General features: G+C 42.9%; 1 protein-coding gene across 3 annotated transcripts in view; it reads left to right on the top strand.

Annotated features, from left to right (window-relative positions):
- LYPD6 (LY6/PLAUR domain containing 6) overlaps nt 1-18,433 on the top strand; it is a 114,199-nt gene extending 95,766 nt beyond the window's left edge. For 2 of the 3 annotated variants that reach the window (XM_079783007.1, XM_079783008.1), the window contains 3 exons: nt 1,453-1,551; nt 13,631-13,785; nt 15,614-18,433. In XM_079783007.1, coding sequence (XP_079639133.1) covers nt 1,453-1,551; nt 13,631-13,785; nt 15,614-15,781 — 422 coding nt within the window. In that variant the 3' untranslated portion in view covers nt 15,782-18,433. The remainder of the gene's footprint in view (nt 1-1,452; nt 1,552-13,630; nt 13,786-15,613) is intronic. The other variant, XM_079783009.1, reaches the window with a different exon arrangement.
- Nucleotides 18,434-18,875: the final 442 nt, after the last annotated feature.

Genomic DNA, 18,875 nt, shown 5'->3' with positions numbered 1-18,875 from the left:
GATATTCCCTTTGCATCTTCATCCTTAAATGCTAATGAGGCCCCGGGGAGCCAGCACTCTATAGAGCATGACTCTCATGGGACACCCACCCCCACCCCCAGCATAAATACAAGGCAGAGAATACAAGTAACTGGAGGACAGAAGAAGCAACTCAGGGGTGAGGAGAGGAGGGGCTTCAGGATGGAGCTAGGAGCCTAGAGTGCATCTGCATCCCCAGGGGCTCCCAGTATGTTGCCCCATGGACGTTGGACCTGGGCCTGAGAGTCCCCCTTCCCCGCCCCCCCACCCCCGCCCAAAAGAGGGTCCCCTCTTCATAGGCAGCAAATATTTTAGCATTGTAGATGCCTTTCTTCCCATCCCCAGGGATTCTTAACCATGTCGGGTCTGAGCAGATGAAAATATTACAGGGAACTAAAGAAACTGCCACCTTTGCAGGTACAAAATGGTCAAACATCAGGAAAGTTTTTATGATTGAACCTAATATTTGTATGTACTTGTTGACCTGTCGACATAAGTTGGCACATAAAAGTAAGTCGTTGGAAATTCAGAGTGCCTTTTGTAGTTGAAAAATTTATTGAGATAATTGTAGATTAAGCAGTTGTAAGAAATAATATAGAGTGATCCTAGGTATACTTTACCCAGTTTCCCCCAATGGGAACATTTTAAAAACTGTAGCCTAGTATCACAACCAGGTTATTGATATTGATACACCTATCCACTGGTCTTACTCAGACTTCCCCAGTTTTATTTGTGTACATTTTGTGTGTGTGTGTGTGTGTGTATTGAATTCTGCATAATTTTATCACATGTGCAGGTTTGTGTATTTACAGCCAAGTCAAGACACTCAATAGTTTCAATAGCACAATGATTCCTCTTGGCCTCACACCAAGCTCCCTCTAAACCTGTCCCTACCCTGGCAACCACTAATCTTTCCTCCATTTTTAAAATTTCCTCATTTTAAAATGTTACATATAGTAAATGTTACATATAATATATAACATTTATGGGGATTGATTATTTTTCACTCAGCATAATTCCCTGGAAATCCATCCAAGTTGATGAATGTATTAATAGTTCATTTTTATAGCTGACTGGTTTTCTATAGCATGGATGTACCACAGTTTGTTTAACCTTCGCCTGAAGGACATCTGGATTGATTCCAGATTTGTCTTTTAGAAATAAAGTTGCTGTGAATATTTGTGTACAAATTTTTGTGAGAATGTGTTTCCTTTTCTCAGAGAAATATGACCAAGCGTGCAATTGCTGAGTCATATGTTACTTGCATGTTGACTTTTTAAAGAAACTGTCAGGATGTCTTGAGATGGATAAAATAAAATAAAATAAATTAAAAAATCAAATTTAAATTAAAAAAAGTGAAAATGTCTAACTTCACAATGCAGGATTCTGTGCTTAGTCTAAAGCATTACTCTTTCCTCTTGATCCTTTTTGCAGCCACACCATATCCTGGTGGATTTAAGTGTTTTACCTGTGAAAAGGCAGCGGACAATTATGAGTGCAACCGGTGGGCTCCAGACATCTACTGTCCTCGAGGTAAGCTCTCAGTAGACAGATTGGGGTCCCAAGGGCTGACCAGGAGTGGACAGGCCTGTTTCTCTTGATACATGCATAGAAGGAAGCATGCTCATAATCTCAGTTGATTCTCTTGTGTAAGGCTATTTCGATTGCTTATACTACACCCATAACTTACATCAAAAACTCTCGAGTCATAAACTGCTCCGTGGGGTTGCCCCTTTTCTCACAAAGAGTCGTTGGAGCTCCAGGAAAGGTGAGTGATACTCACCCCAGGCCCAGTCACATGCAGGACGGAAGAGAACAACCAGCCTCTAACCCACTCTTTGCAGCATTAGTCATTGCATAGTAACTTCCTTTATGCAAAGTATGAATTGATGTTCATATAAAGATTCCATTTATTGCATATCTTGCCAGAGGCTTTTGTCCTGAGACTGCCTGAAAGCGAGAATTCTAAATGTCATCCTTGCATAAATGAAAACCCGGAGCTTTTTAAAGTCTTCCGTTCTCTTTGAAGGATGAGATGGATCCCCGATGGAAGCATGAAATTTTGACCCAAAGGCCCATTTTAAAATAAAGTAGATGCTTCATAATCATATTTCTTTTATCCTGTTGAATTAAAGAGATGGTTATATTTGGCTACAGAGTCATGTTAATTGGCTAGTTTATTTTTGGAAGAAAGTCTATTCATTTGAAGGGGAGATGACAAGGACAGGGCATTTTATTGATAAATGTTTGAGCAATTAGTTCAGTGGGCTTTGCTGCTGATTGAATTCAGTTGTTAAAATGACTGACCACACCAACACCACATGTGCTATTTTTTAACATAGGACAAGCGTTCTCATGCTCACCCCAGTGAAAGACACTCTGTTTCTCTCGGAGCACTGGGCATTGGGAGAGCCTGCACCAATTAAGAGACAAGTGTCAGCTACCTAAACCAGTACTATTTATCCTATGGGTCTCCACCTAGACTGCCCCATAGGAACTCCTGTGAGTCTTTTCAAAATCACTGCGGTTCTCACACTTCAGCATGACCATCATTCCCTGGAAGGCTTATTAAAACACTGGCTGGTAGCTCAGTTGTTTAGAGAGTTGTCTTGATATACCAAGGTTGCAGGTTTGATCCCTAGTCAGGGCACATACAAGAATAAACCAATGAATGTATTAAAAAAATTAATGTTTCTCTCTATCTCCCCTCCTTTCTCTCTCTTTAAAATCAAGCAATAAAAAAAAATAAAGGCATTAAGAATTAAAATACACAAATTTCTGGCCCCTACCCCTGTTCTTCCTTCCTTCCAAGTTTCTGATTCAGGAGTCTTGGATGAAGTCTGAGAATTTGCATTTCTAAAGAGTACCAGGTGATGCAGAAGCTGCTGGGCTCCAGACCACACATGAAGAACCACAGCTCCACACACATTGAGCCAGCATCCCTGCACAGAGTATTTAGATATCCCCCGTAATTCTAGTGGACAGCCAGGAGCAAGAACCACTGGGAGCTCCTCTCCCCACGAGTGAAAAGTGTAATGTAGTGTTGTCATCTCTAGATGCCTCTTGTTTACTTTGCACTAGAGATGCTAATGGGAAAGACCACAGGGAAGAGGAAAACATGGCGACACTAAAGACTGGCTTAATCACAAGCCAGCTGTCCAGCCATCCGGGTGATCACAGATGAGCCCTGCCGCGCTGCCTTCTGCAGTCTCACTCATTGCAGACGGAGCCAGTGTTCTCTAACATCCCACCGCAGAAGGAGCGCTTGGGTAGGCTGCCGAGGGACCTGGCAAAGCCACTGCTTCTCAAACTGGGCAACACATTCCAATCACGGGGTAAAATTTTAAAAATACTGATGCCCACGTCATTCCTAGAGATGTACATTTAAATGGTATAGAGTGTGCCTGAGCATAAGGAGTTTTAGAAGCTCCCCCGTGGTTCTCAGATGTAGTAACATCTGAGAACCACCAGTGACTCTGGACTCAAACCGGATGGTTTGCTTGTGTAGCCAATAACTTTTGGGTTGGTTCCTGTTGGGACAAAGCTGGCTGATTAGCTTTGGCCACAGTTGCCAGTGCTCAGTACGGCTGTACAGAACATGGGACAGTGCTTCTCTCATTATCGCCTTAGCAGAGATGAGGAGAAGAAAAGGAGGGACTGTGGACTGCGGCTAGCTCAGGCTCAGAGAGACCCAGCCCAAGTCTGATGGTGTGCAAGTATGGCCCTGTCACAAAGAGAAAAGCAGGTGACTGGTGGCAATCTGCTCGAATTCCCCACAGGAAAAGAAGAAGGTCCCTCTTTATATTTCTTCTGAGGACAAAAATCTATCCTTCCAAAATACAGATACCCAAAATATCATTGACACAATTTCTCCTTTCCCCCCTTTTTTTCCTACTTTTATCTTTTTGTCCATTAATTTATAGGGATAAATGGAAAATGACACCTTGAGGTTCAGGACACAGGCCCTTGGGGGATTATGCAACGAAAGATAGGAATGGGGTTTCTTCTTTCAAGGAGCATGCAGTTCAGCTGGGGAGATAAGATCTGAACATCTCAAATGTCAGAAATAGCAGGACAAAGGCGAGTGCCAATGAAACATGGCATTCAATGCTGGGGAGTTAAAAGGGAGATTTGCTCTTTGGGGCTGACGTGGCAAGTGAGAAAGTCATGGGCTCGGAAGATGGGCAGTGGAGGGAGAAGGTGGAAGAGGACATGTCTTCTGGGAAGTCACTCAGAGCAAAGGCGTGGAGACCGGATGCCCCAAGTGAGCTCGGTGGACAGGGAGAGAACTCAGCTGGGTATAGCAACTAGTTTATATCAGACAATAGTAGGAACAAGTAGGGGAGCCAGGTTAATTTTGGGGACCTTGAACATCAGGTAAGGAGTGGGTACTAAAGCCACACCCAGCTTACTTTTTTTTTTTTTTAATCCTCATCCGATGATATTTTTCCATTAATTTTTAGAGAGAGTGAAAGAGAGGGGGAAAGACAGAGAGAAACATCGATGTGAGAGAAACACATCGATTGATTGCCTCCCACATGTGCCCTAACCAGAGCCCAGGCCAGGGAGGAGCCTGCAACCAGGGTATGTGCCCTTGACTAGAATCAAACCTGGGACCTTTCTGTCCACAGGCTGACGCTCTATCCACTGAGCTAAACTGGCCAGGGCACCAGCTTACTTCTTAACCAGCCCCACTGCCATAAGCCATTTATCCTTTCCTCTGGGTTTTCTCCAAATTTTTCTTCCAGTGAAAATGCCATTGCTATTATTAGATTAAAATAGAAAATGTGTCTAATTACTAGAAAATATGGATTAACCCTAGATTTGTGTTGTTGTTTTTCCCCTATTAATTATGACTTTGAAGCAGCTACAGGACTACCAACAGGTTTAGTAAGGGCAGCTCAGTAGCTGCCATGAAAAAAGCATACCAGCTTTTTGCAGCATTCCTGTTGTTTGTTTATTTTATGGCATGCCTAACTAGGTTTTAATTATTACATGATGTGAAAATAACTTGTTGAAAGTGAAAAAATAATTTATGTTAGCATTTAATCTTATCTCTATGGGATAAGCCCACATCCCAAATTGCTTAGGGGAACGCCTGAGTTTCAAGAACACTGGAAAGCCACACTCAGCCATGTGAATGTGTGTAGGACAGATTGTGTTTCAGCAGCTGAGGTAAAGCTTGCTTACTGATTCAGCAGACGGGTTGGGAAGCATCATTTGGTCAAATAAACATCAAGAAAGCCTTGCCCTAACTAGAATCACTGTGACAGGCAGTGGTGGCATCAGCCAGCCCCCTCCAGCCAACTCAGGCTCCCTGTCACTCCTAACTCTCCAAATGTGTGTTCTGTAAGTACTTCCTCCTCTGTCACTTTGTTATTGCCTCTGGCACTTACAGATTCCTGGTACCACACTCCCTCCCTAGACATGAGAACTTGAGACGCCCTTCATAACCAATCACATTCCCTCACTTCGATAGCCTTCTGTTTAGTCTTTGGCCCCTGAGCACTTCCTTTGCAATAACCTCAATTTCATCAACTGCTCATTATAAATCTGTGCAGTTTCCTTGACTTTGTGAACTGGCATGGGAAAGGATCTTGAAATCATATCCTATGAGGGACCAGTTGAAAAAACTGGTAAAGGAAAACAGGCGTTGAATGTCACGTTCTCAGGTCCACGTGATCTCTTGCCTTGACTTTTTTTCTGTGTTGTACCAGGTAAGATGAAAAGCTCCTTGAGAGAAAGGGACCATATAAGTGTCTAAGAGTCTCTGGAATTAAATGTCAAGTAAAAACCATCACAATTTTTTTTAAAAGGCTTGCTCTGTGTAGGCTACCTAAGGCACAAGGACTTCATGTTCCTTTTTAATTATGAAGTGCAGCTGTCTCCCTCCAAGGCAAATTCTTCATTTGGAATTATTGCTGATATAAAATCAGACCGAGAGAAATCTTGAGATGGAGGGTCACGTATCCTTTTGCTTCCAGCTTCTATGCTGCTCACTGTTTTTTTGTTTTTTGAAAGTGAAGAAAAACGTGGGTATGCCCCTTGATGAGTCTTGAAATATCCATTATCTGGAATAAGCAGGAATATAAACGTGATACTAGCTCCACTGAAGACAGGCCCATGGTTACACATTTTTAGGAAAGAGTCTTTGTTGTTGACTTTTCCAGGCTGAGACAAACAGCCTTTTTGTTTAATTTTACCCAAGGGTAGAATTTGTCTCTGGTGCACTCAGAATATAGACCTTCAAGGTTTTCACCATGCTTCAGGGTCTCTATTTCAGCTCCAAACCCCAGGAGGACCCCAGGCCTTGCATCTTTTACAGTTTATATATTAACACCCCCATCTCATCCAGGTAGAAAAATCAGCATTGGTCCCTGGAATTTCTCTTACTTTCTGGAGCCTTCATTTGTACATTTACAGAAGCTATTGGTTATATGTTATTCAGCACACTTGCTGCTATGTAATGAGATGCTGTTCAGATTATCTGTCTTGTCATATCAGCAAATGGAAGTCTCAGACTTCCTCCTTTTTATAAAGTTAAAATTTTTATTAAAGTTTAACATACATACCAGAAAGTGAATAGATCACAAGTGCAGAGCTCATTGAATTTTCACAAAATGAACATGCTGTGTTTGCCACCCATGTTAAGCAGTTGAACCCCAGAAGGCCATTGGAGTCCCTGAGGCTTTAACCACACCTCCCAAAGGTTACACAATTGTGACTACTATCCTTGAGCTTTGTGTGAATGGAATCATACAGAACCTACTCCTTTCTTTCCCACATTATATATGTGAAATGCATTCCTGTCTCATGAGCAGCAAAGTCATTCTTTCTCACAGATGTAGATTACTCTATGTATGTACCAACCTTCATCCATCCTACTGTTGATGGACATTTGGAGTGTTTCCAGTTTTGAATATGATGAGCATTCTTGCCCATGCCTTTTGGTATACACCTGCGTCATTTCTGCTGGGCCTATCCCAGGAGGTGGGGTTCCTGGGTATGGAGCGTGTATGCTGTGGCTATACTCGTTCCTGCCTAACAGTTTGCCAGAGCGGCTGTACCAATTTACGCTCTCCCAGCAGTGCCTGCAGGTGCCAGTTGCTGCACAGCCTTGCCAACCTTCAGTATTGACAGAAACAGTAGAAGCTAGAAGTTAATGGAATGACATTTTAAAAGTGCTGAAAGTAAATAGCTGCCAACCTGGAATTCTAAACTGAGACTGTCAGCCTCGCTTCTCTGCATTTCCTTTTTCTCCTGGCTGCCCTGCTAGCTCTGGATTCCTGCGTGTGCCTCCCAGTTCCCTTGAGACTGACAAAAGCTCTGCTCAGCTTTTCTGCCCCTTTGCTGCGTTTTCTGCTTGGCTACTCAGCCTCTGTTCCCGGGCAGGTGCCTCAAGGGGAGAACAGGTATAGAATGTCAGGCTCAACTCAATGTGTTCTTCATTTTGCTGGTGCCTTACTCTTCAAATCCTATCTGCCTCGGTAGCTCTCCTATGCTTTCACGCAGATTTTGGGTGTTATTTTTATTTCATCCAGCTATTTTAATTTTCCTGTTTTTGTTGTTGTTAAGAAGGGACAAGCTAATTCATCTAAGCTGGCACTGTAATTTTCAGATTTATTCTTTAATTAGAATTTTTCAAGTAATTTTTAAACCAAATGTTCTATCAACCTTAAATTTTTCTTGTAATCTGAGAGCATCAGATTTACTCCAATTCATAGAGTTTTCATCAGGTGTTTTATGCTAATACTGTTGTCTCAGGAAGCATCCATTTGATGCTTTTGTCTTATAATTGTTATTTTAACTACTGGCCACTGTAAAGGTCCAGTTTCTCCAACTGTGGCTGAAAGTTCTACCCAATGCAATAAGGCAAGAAAATGACATAAAAGGCATACAGATTGGAAATAAAGAAATAAAACTGCCTCTTATCACACATGGCCTGACTTCTGAGGAGTTGTTGATATTTCTCCTTAGAAAATCAAGTCACTCTCAAGAACAGTATAGCATTTTCTTAAACAGCTACACATGCAATGGCCATACAATCAGTAATTCCACTTCTCCAATTTATCCCAGAGAATTGAAAACTTATGTTCACATAAAAACCTCTACACAAATGTTGATAGCAGCTTTATTAATAATATCCACAACCTAGATATCCTTTCAATGGTGAATGTTTAAACCAATTTTGGTATATCCATAGCATGGAATACTACTCAGCAATAAAAATTAACAAACTGTTAATTAACAACATGGATAATTTTCAAGTGAATTAGGCTGAGTGAAAATCCCTAGTCCCAAAAGTTTACACACTGTTTGATTCCATTTATATAACATCCTTGAAATGATGACGTTATAGAAGGAGCACAGACTAGTTGCTGCCAAGGGTTCAGGCGGGGGTGAGGTCAGAAGATAGAGGATGTGAACATAAAAATTCAACATGAGGGATCCTTGTGGAGATAGAACGTTCTGTATCTTTCCGGCATCAATTTCAGTGTTCTGAGCAGGACATTATACTGTAGTGTTGCAATGTGTTACCATGCTGGGGAAACTGAATAACAGGCACATGGGATCACTCTGTATTATTTCTTACAAATACGCGAGAATTTACAATTATCTCAAAACCTAAAGTTGAAACAACAAACAAAATTAACCAGTAATATATATATGCCAGTGTGCCAATGTTGAGAAACCTTGATCTAGAAGGAAAGACAGACATACCAAATAAGGAAGCTAAGGAAGGGCTGTGAGCCTGTGGTTGTGGGGGCAGGGAGGGGAGGAATCAAGGCTGGTTTCACAGAATACATGTCATTTGGTTTGAGCGTCAAAGAATATCAGGTTTCTAGGAGCAGAAGAAAGGAAAACATTTTCTGTTGTGAAGAATAGTCAAGTTGTGTCATGGTGTCTCAGGGTATCTAGTGAGCAATGATGAGGTGGTCTGGGGCCTACATCAAGGAGTTACTGCAGTTCTTGAGTGATAATAAGTGCTGAGCTTCAGGTGCCAAGCTCTGAGTTATACATGTAACGGATGCCTCCAGCAGGGAAGCACAGTTACTCCTATACTCGAGACAGAGCTTCAAGGATAGAGAGTATGCAATGGAGTAGGCCAAATAAACCCAGTGGGAAGCAGTCAGGGCTCCTTGACACTTAGAGTCCCTCATGACTTTAAGCTTTTGCACTCAGATGTCGCGTGTGACTCGACACGGTTAGCATTAGAATAAAGGAATCGAGAAAAAAGCAAGCGAGTGCAAAGGGTTAAGTGTTGTTCACGCTTTCCTAGGCAGTGAGTGGCACAGTCTGACCTTCGTTTCAATAGTCTATCTGGGGGTTGACTGTCTGGCACCTGCATTAGATAGGAGAGAGATTGGAGCCAAAGAAGACAGGAAATGAAAGAGGCCCTGTATTGGGGAAATGGAACACACAAGATTAGATGGATAATGGAGACATTTCAGAGGACTTGGAGACACCCAGTTTGGCAAGAGAGGTCTGAGCTGGTTCTGAAGTTTCTAGTCCAAGATAGAGGTGCCACTTCTCAGGATGTCCCTTCCAGAAATAGAAATGTAGGAAGATAAACAGATCCAAGAGGGAACGTGGTGATGTGATTGATTTGGGAGGTGGGAGGTGTGAGGTGCACAGGGCTGCTGGCAATTTCCAGGAACTAGTTAGAAACTTGGTTCTACAACCCAGGAGAGAGAATCAGACTGAAGATATGTCGTGAGAGGTTGGATGAGATTACTTGAGTGACAGAAGCTTCCAGAACTGAACTTGGGAGAATATCAACACTCAGGTTAGAGAAGTTAGGAATGAAGAGAACAGAAATGCAGGAGAAAATCTAGAAGAAAAAACTTTGAAGTCCGGGGTGGGAAATCACAGAGGAAATTATACACAGCAGAACCTGGAACCGCACAGAAATTCTGAGGGATCAGACAGGGGAGAAGAGTGTTGAATCGACACTTGGGTGAACCAACTTTCACAGAGGGGCCTGGATGGAGCACTGAGGGATGTGAAGGGCTGTGTACACAAGAAGAATCCAGCGGGAAGGAGTGTGCTGCAGGGGCTGTCAGCCTTTATTTTTCAATATAATCCTATATAATAAAAAGCTAATATGCAAATCGACCAAAGGGCGGACCAACTGGTTGCTATGATGCGCACTGACCACCAGGGGGAAGACGCTCAATGCAAGAGCTGCCCCCTGGTGGTCAGTGTGCTCCCACAGGGGGAGTGCCGCTCAGCCAGAAGCCAGGCTCACGGTGAGCGCAGCAGCCGTGGTGGGAGCCACTGCCGGCTTAGGCTTGGTCCCCATGGGGAGTGGGCCTAAGCCGTCAGTCAGACATCCCCTCAGGGCTCCCGGACTGCAAGAGGGCACAAGCTGGGCCAAGGGACAAACCTCCCCCCCCCAGTGCATGAATTTTGTGCACCGGTCTCTAATTGATATTATGATTCAAGTTATTTTTCTCCCATTAACTTTCTTACACCTGGTGAATTGTTCTGTAGCATCACTTTCATAATTATATATGTTTTAAAGAAACCATAACTAGCAGAGCAACAGTGGCAAAAAGACCTTTTACCAGAGAGTTGGTCATTTTTAATATCTAATTTTAATACAAATCATTTTATGTATATTTTGTTTAGATACAGTTTCTGTTATTGGAAACTGCATGTTGATGAGTAAGTGGAAATTTACATTTTCATTTTGAACCTTTTTTAAGTTTCAGAGCCAGGTTAGGGAATGTGTGCATGTCTATATGTGTGAATTTCATGAAAATTATATTTTGTGCCTTCCAGTAGTTGATTAAGCTTCTTACTCTGTTCTGATTTTGCTTGAATGCCTGTGAATCTCACAGTAAAAGACTTTTGTTTCACAACCTCTGGGAATACCATGCAGTGCAGAATATGAGGTTTTTAGAGGCCCAAACTAACTTGGTAGAAATTCAAATCCATCTTTTATCTTTTAGATAAAAGCCTTTGAAATCCTTTTAGTGTGAAGTTATCAGCAGGCTTGATTCTCATATAACCTCATTACTAACCCAAGGATTATTCAAAATGCATGGAGAGCAATGCTCTGTGGCTGAAACTCGGTTTTCATCAACTCTATGGTCCAGAGATAAGCCCCATGTGGTCCACCTGGTTCTGGTTGGGAAATTCTGCCTGTCCTGCCCCCATCCCCCCTAGAAGATCAAGTACAAATTCAAGGCTCTCATAAGTTGTGCACGAAAGATAACTGTTCGGCTCTATTTGAGCATTGCCCAAACTTATTTAACCACAGAACCTTTTCCATATTAACATTTTATAGCTCACCTAGGGGTTTTGTGAGATAAGAAGTGGAATGGATATTTTTAAGGGATTGATGCCTCAGATCCGAAGTCTGTACTGCTGGAAGTAATGGGGTGTCCTCAACATATCTTTGTGTCATGGATTGGACTTGGTGAAGTGTGAGAAAAATTTCTTATCCACCTTCCTCACTGCTCATCTTTCTCCCCCCAGAATTTCTGGAATTGGCTTATTAGGTACTGGGCTTTTGCATATTTTCCTGAAAAAGAAAAAAAAAAGAAGAAGAAGAAAGCTTCATCAATTGTTTTTAATCTCATTCAGTGGAATAAGATTCCAGTTAAGAAATTAAAATAGAATTTGTTGTGGATATAAACATATGAACAAAAGGTCATTATATGAGGTTCACCAGTTGTTATTCTCAGGTTTAGTTAAAACAAGATAATTCCCTGTTTGGGGGACAAATGTAGGTTCCAGAACTGAGACCATTTGATGATTTACTTATTCCATCAGGGATGATCTTATCTGCTCAGATTTACATTTGAGCAATAAAACCTCTGGCAGCTGCTGCTGGCTGTCTCGTGAAGAGGAGGCAGAGATAAGAACATGCCATTTTTATGGCTTTCTTGAACATCTGAAGTTGGGGGTGAAGGTGGGAAAGGTTTACCTATGGAGGCCATAAATGACCGAGTCTGATACCAGGGAGGTAAACCAGTCCTTTTTGGAAGAGCTGGTAAATCTCTCAGATAACGGGCCTCCATATGTTAAAACCTGTCAGAGGCTTTAAAAAAATCAAGGGACAGTTGCCACCCCCTCTTCATCAGGAAAACAGTCATTTCAATTTTAAAATATTATGGGCTTTCAACTTTTCTTATGAGCTCATAAGGTAACTTACCCCACCCTCTAGGATCCTGAGCAAGGTAGGGTCTGCCTGGTGACTTGATTCTGGCTGACAACATTCTGGTCAGGGTGCAGTTTGGGGACAGCACTTAGGGGAGGGCCTGGACACAGTCTCAGCCCATGGACACAGACAGACCAAGAGTGTAGCCATTGCCCAAGTCGCTGCCCTTAGCAAGACTCATCGGAGGCCACTCAGGTTCCTGACAGGTGCGGGCATCAAGGACGATTATTCAAACCCCTGAATTCATGACTCCCAGGCTGTGACAGTGTGGTCTGTGTGAGCTCATTCTCAGAGTCTAAAATTATTCAGCTTTCTTCTGTGGACATGAGTACTTTGGTTAAAAGCTGCCAAGATTATGACAGAATCTGGTGGGGGGGAATTTTTATTGCCTAATAAATAACATCATAGAAGGTCATAATTCCATATTAGCCACTAAATATCTAAAATGGTTAAAGTATGCAAAGTTAGGTCCAAGATATGGATGAAAAACAGCTCAGTGACATTTCTTGAGAATTATTCATTTTCCTTTTCAATCTGAAAATGGAACGGGAACATTCAACTAAATCCCAGGCTTAGAAAGCTGAGCATCGCCTGGAGGACTTAAAGAATTACATTGGCAAAGCCATTTTTCTTTGGACTTTAAATTACAAATTAAAAAAAACACACACTTCTCCATGGAATTTTGGGAGAAATCTCAAGTTTTCAGATGTTTAAGACTTAAACAGACCTGTAAAAACTCACATCGTGGTCTTTCTTTGCCTGCCATCGTGGACAGACACAGATCTGCTGGGGAGAGACAGTGCTCCTCAATTTTGGAGCATCTTCATTGGTGGGTCAGTTGTCTTCTTCAATGAATTCTACGATCCTGCAGTGCTCCTAGGCAAGACCTTCTTTCTTTTGGATAAAGTCATTGCTCTAGATACAATGAATCTATTTTTCATCTTTCTGCCCTTACTAGGGAAGAGCTGTTTCACACACACACACACACACACACACACCAGCCTCTGCTATAGTCTTTTCTCTCCTTGAAGACCTTTTACCTACCTAACTTCTTGTCTTTTAACCCCATGTTCTTTGAACGTTTTTACCCCTTCCTCTCCCTGAAAATTGCTATGACTCTCACATCCTCAGTCATCCCTCCAAACCTCTCCTTCCCTAAAACTAAACATCAATCCAGTGTACAGTTTGTTGAAAGGCATGGAGTGATGCCACTAGGTCATGGCTCATGGGGATTGCAATGGGCAGAGACCTCCTCCTCCTAGCAGGGCTCAGTGGATCTCCAAGGACATCTCTGGGATTGGACATAAACCCAACACAGTGCACATCCCATGTGCTGTTAGATCCTTTTAGCGCTTATAGGGCTGACACTCCTGTTGTTTCCCTCTCGGGCAGGTTGGGCTAACATTTCTCTGTCCATTAAAACATAGTTTTTGTTGTTGACAGAGACCAGATACTGCTACACTCAGCACACAATGGAAGTCACGGGAAACAGCATCTCCGTCACCAAACGCTGCGTTCCGCTGGAAGAGTGCTTGTCCACTGGCTGCAGAGACTCCGAGCATGAAGGCCACAAGGTCTGGCAACAAAGCACATGCCGGGTCAGCAGAGTCAGCCTTTCTCCTCTTCAGATGTCCTCCAGTGCTCATGAGCAAAGTCTCACTTCCCATGGAGGCTGGCTTTTGACTGTCCTGACAGCATTAGAAGATGCTTCCTGTCCGGTTTTCTCTAAAAGAATAAAGATTTATACCAGGGTATAGGATAAATGATGTAAACACAACACCAAGAGGGTATTGAAAATTATCGCAAGCCCTTTCTTCACTCAAGAAAGTAATAAAACTGCCAGAAGGAAAAGGACCAAGGGACCAATTATGTCCTCATGGCAAAGCACTGCCGGTGCAGCAACAACTCATCAGCTGTGGGTGGCCAAGGCAGTTTAGCTTTGATAGCTTTCTGTAAAGTGGGGCCATGCCTCTTGCAGAATGCTGATTTGGGGAAGGTATGCGTTGGCTCCTGAGTCATTTCAGAAGGGAGTGAGAGAACCTTTTCCTTGTGGGGTTGCTCCCCTGAACTCCATCTGGTGCCTGTACCGAAGCACTCAGGCTCAAACCAACTTTGAGGGCAGTCTTGAAAGAGAAAATAACGAATCAGAGGAAGGCCACCTGGTGCGGGTGGGGTGGGGAATACCCCTGACTCCCTTGCTGGTGGTTCAGAGCTGAGCTTGTATGTCAGGACTTGGCCTTTATTTTTTCGCCTCAGGCTGCCTTCCTGGGGGTTGAGAGCAGTGCCGGCTCTGATAACCAGCAATGGTACTGTTCGTGGGGGCTTCTTTCTCTTAAGACTTGTCAAACACTAAGAATTAAATTTTAAAGTATAATCTGCTTACCAGCTCCTGGTTTGCAATGTGAAGGTAAACCCAAGAGTTTTACTTGACCCTTTAGCAGGCTGGACCTGGTTCTCTGGCATCATTGTGGGTAGTTCACCAAGGAGGAAGTTATAGATCAGAGAAGTGACATCATGTGCTCAGGCCACACAGCTAGTGATCAATAGAGTCAGAAACCCAACTCACTTCTGACCCGTTTCTCTCTTGGACTTTAAAACATCTCCCAGCCCCTATCAGTGGTGAGCAGACTGAAATCTCTGCAGGGAGTGACAGAATATGACCCATCACAGAGTCTTCAGGCATTACTGTGGAGGCGGACCACTTGCAAATCTTGTTAAGATGCAGATTGTCGTTTGCTAAGTCCAGGGCTAGCTTGAGATTCTGCGTCTCTAATGAGCTCCCAGTTGATGCTGAAGCTTCTGGTGTGTACTCAGTGTAGCTATGGCCTGAAGTAACTTCTGTCGATAATTCTTTGGGTTTATTTCCGTCTCATGATCCACAAGGAAAGCTGTATGAAGCATCAATTGCATAAATGAAAACCCTTCAAACCTTAACTCACCTACCAGAATGGAGAGAATGATGCAGACAATTCTGATGAAAGTAAATATTTAAGTTAAAATTACCTGGGTTGTTCTCCCTTCACTTTCCCTGTGAAAACTTGGCAAGTGGAAGTTGCCCTCGTCACAGTTTCCTCAAGTGGTCAGAAGGAGCCTCTTTGGGAAAGGTAGGATAAGTATTATTGATAATCCCCACTTCAGAGAGGGACTAGCCAAGGTCTAGGGAATGTGTAAAACTGGAGTGACCACAGGGTGCTATGTCAAAAGCAGGACCCATGTCCCTTGAAGCTTCGTTGGGGCCTTTCGTTTTGACCACACTGCTTCCAGATGACATCTCATCGCAGCCCCTGCGATGCAGGCTGGTGTCTCCTTTGTAGAGCAGGTCATTTCCGTCTGAGTCTCATGGTGAAGGAGACAGTCCCTTCAAGAATCCCTGCCTCCTTCCAAGACCTGCCAGCTTCTCATCACCCTTCTTTTTCTTCTTTCCAGGTCTGCACTTCCTGTTGTGAAGGGAATATCTGTAACTTGCCGCTCCCCCGAAATGAAACTGATGCCACATTTGCCACAAAGTCACCCATAAACCAGACAAATGGGCAGCCACACTGTGTGTCAGTGATAGTGTCCTGCTTGTGGGTGTGGCTGGGACTCACCTTATAGCAGCTCAAAGGCACGATGTGTGGTAGCAATCCGTGGGGATCTCAACGGCCCGCAGTCATGCATGAGTCATTGGCCTGGCAACAGTGCACACGTGAAACCACAGTACTCAAGGATGTCTTCCTAGTCAAGCATCTCCACTTCCCATGAGGAACAAGCATTGCTTCAGTCCAAGACCTCATCAAAGCCAGCCTGCCCCTAAAATAGACCGAGTTCTATACCATAAACCGTTGTTTTCACCCCAAGAAATAGTTCTGCATTTATTGAGTTTTGGCTCTTAATTTGGAAGACATGCATGAGCCACAGGAGATCCTGGGCCCCTCTGAGATGTTAGGCAACGTGAATAGCTGTGCGTTTTTTCAGGAGAAAGTTAAAAGGACTATTGGTTTAAATATAACCATGAAATTCACTTATAGCTCTAGAATTTTAAAATTTTAATTGCAAAATGAATGGACTGTTTCCTCGGAGATTCCTACTGAGTCCCTAGAAAAGAAGTGAACAATTTGTCCTATTTAATTTTTCCAACATTCTTCTCCTAATGGCGGGGATCATATTCCCTCTGCTCTGTGTGGGAGATAAAAAGGCAATCATAAAAGTTTGCTCTATGGGGAGGAGGGCTAGAAAAGGATTTTTCCTAATTTAATGGAATTCGCATCCGTAAAGTGGGCATTTATCCCTTCGTATCATTGGGGAGATTGGCTTGACTTAGCACCTTCTTATGCTCTACTCGATCCTGGTTCTTCCTGGGCCGATGGGTGTCCCACGGCAGGATGGGGTATTCTCTCCAGGCATGGGGTTCTATTCAGGCAGAGAGAGGACTTAAAAATGAAAGGAAGGAGAATGTCTGGAGGTTGGTCCTCCTTCATTGTGAGGATCCAGTGAGTGGCTCAGCCAGATCTTCCTCCATCAGCAAGTCATGCTTCCCAAGAGCTCTCCCCGCTCTTCCTCTTTCAAATCCCCAGTGACTTTAGGGGGAAGGTCTACATTGAATTGTCTGGAGATTCATAGGGAAAGAAGACATGATATCCTAGGATGAGAAGTAGGTGAACCAGTGGGATGGTAGTGAGACTAGTAAGGAGACCTAGTGGGAAGTTTTTATTTCTTTTAGCTGATTGCTTTTGAGGTAGACAATAAAAACTTCACCATCCTTCCTATATTTTTGGCACCCCAAGTTACAATTTTTTCTTCTTCCTTGTAAATCATTTATACAATATTTATTTTTGTATGGCATAACTAGAAACTAAAATATATTGTAAAAGATTCTTTATTCTGAACAGAATGATCAAATCAGAATACTTATTTTTCAACAGTGGTAGAGCTTGTAATATATGTATTGAACATTATCTATAATACTTGCACCAGTGTTGAAAAAAGCTACTTATGTTGTGAGCAAGAGTAATGTGTTCGCTTTGAGGTTTTGTGTTTGCTCATGGTTTCCTGTGCTGTGGTCCTAGAAGCGTTTGGGTGGTGACCATCACTGGTATGCATTTCTCTGCAGGGTTGTGGGGCGTATTTGCATTAAATTCGGTGGAGCCATTGCGGATAAAGTTGTCAGGGTCCATCTGCTCTGGACAGGAAAATGTTTCTGGCTCATAAAATGAGACCTCCTCAGGGACCAATATGAACTGACAGTGGTTAACTCTGATACACAATCATCTAAATTGCATCAAATGGCCTTAAATCAGAGTTTGGCAGGTTTATCAATAAGTTGCTTATAATTGGGGTGGGGGATTAGAGGGAGAGGGAGCAAAACATTTATTAAGCACCTCTTATGTGCCAGGCACTATGCTAAGCACTTTACATAAATTAGATCATATAATTCCTACAAGAACCATGTAAGGAAAATTATTATTACTTACACTTTAGAGCTGAAGGTACTGTGATTCTAAGAAGCTCAATAACATGAAGCCTTTTCCTTCTGATTTAGGGCATACGGATGAGGAGGGATTGAAGCGGAAGGGAGGGTGGAATTACCATCCCTAGGAAAACTTGCAGGCCTGACTTCCTGGGAATTGGCCATCTTACCATGCATAGTTTGTCCAGTCCTGCCTCTGCAGGGTCCCATTTGCATGTGTCCCCAGATGTTTTTTCTTTGGGTGGGGGGTGAAGGGATGGTTTCCTCATTCATTCCTCTCGCTAAAAGAGGAAACAGGTTGATCCTACATATTAAGATGCTCTAAGACAATGAAAATTGGATGCTGTACATATCTACATATACATTTTGTGCATGGTCACTTCCACTGACACCTTCCAAGTACTGCATGAGATTTCAATAGGAGACAAAAGTCCAAAAGTTGGTTCTTCATGAGAAAATGGGCACTCCAAAGCCTCCCTGGCTGGTGCACAGGCCCAGGTCCACAATGACATCTGCCACCCAGAGGATCACTGCAAACTCCACACAGATGTGGCTGTGTGCACCCTGTATGCCTGTCAGAATGGCTGGTGTTTTATTCTCTCACAAGAAAGTGATTTGCTTGCCATCCTCAACCTCAAGGAGCCACAGAAGGGCCGTTTATGGGGAAGGCCCAGGACTGATCATCCATCTGACTTTCTACCCCATTAAGCCTTCCGTTAAATCCCACCACTGATGATGGCTTGAAGTGCAAAGAGCCGTGATGTGTATATGAACATATGTGCCACTTATTTATTTTTAGACTCCCCACAGCATTCATGTCAATATGGGATAAATGCCTAAATTTTGTAAATATTGTACATTTTGTAAATCAAGGAATAAAGGTTTTAAGTGTATCGCTCCAGGCTCTTCCGTGCAAATGCACATGTCAATCAATGATTCAGGCATCCAGGTTATGTACCAGGAATTGCACATAGCGCCATAGGGAACTTTCTTCCAGAAGCTCACCTTCTAGTTGAAGGACAAGAAATGCATGCATGAAAAGATACAAGACAGTTTACTCATGCCAAATGATTCTTAAACACAGTAAGTGCTGCAGAAGATCCAAGAAAGAAAGATTACCAGACTTTTCAATCAGGTCTGCAGTTCTCCCAGAACATTTCTTTGTTAAATCAGGAAATACAAAAAGATTGTGTGTGTGTGTGTGTGTGTGTGTGTGTGTGTGTGTGTGTGTGTATCACCCCC

This window comes from Cnephaeus nilssonii (genome assembly GCF_951640355.1).
Source record: "Cnephaeus nilssonii genome assembly, chromosome: 10".
Classification (NCBI taxonomy): Eukaryota; Metazoa; Chordata; class Mammalia; order Chiroptera; family Vespertilionidae; genus Cnephaeus; species Cnephaeus nilssonii.
The sequence above is the reverse complement of the archived record's forward strand: the minus strand, read 5'-3'. Positions and strand labels throughout refer to the sequence as shown.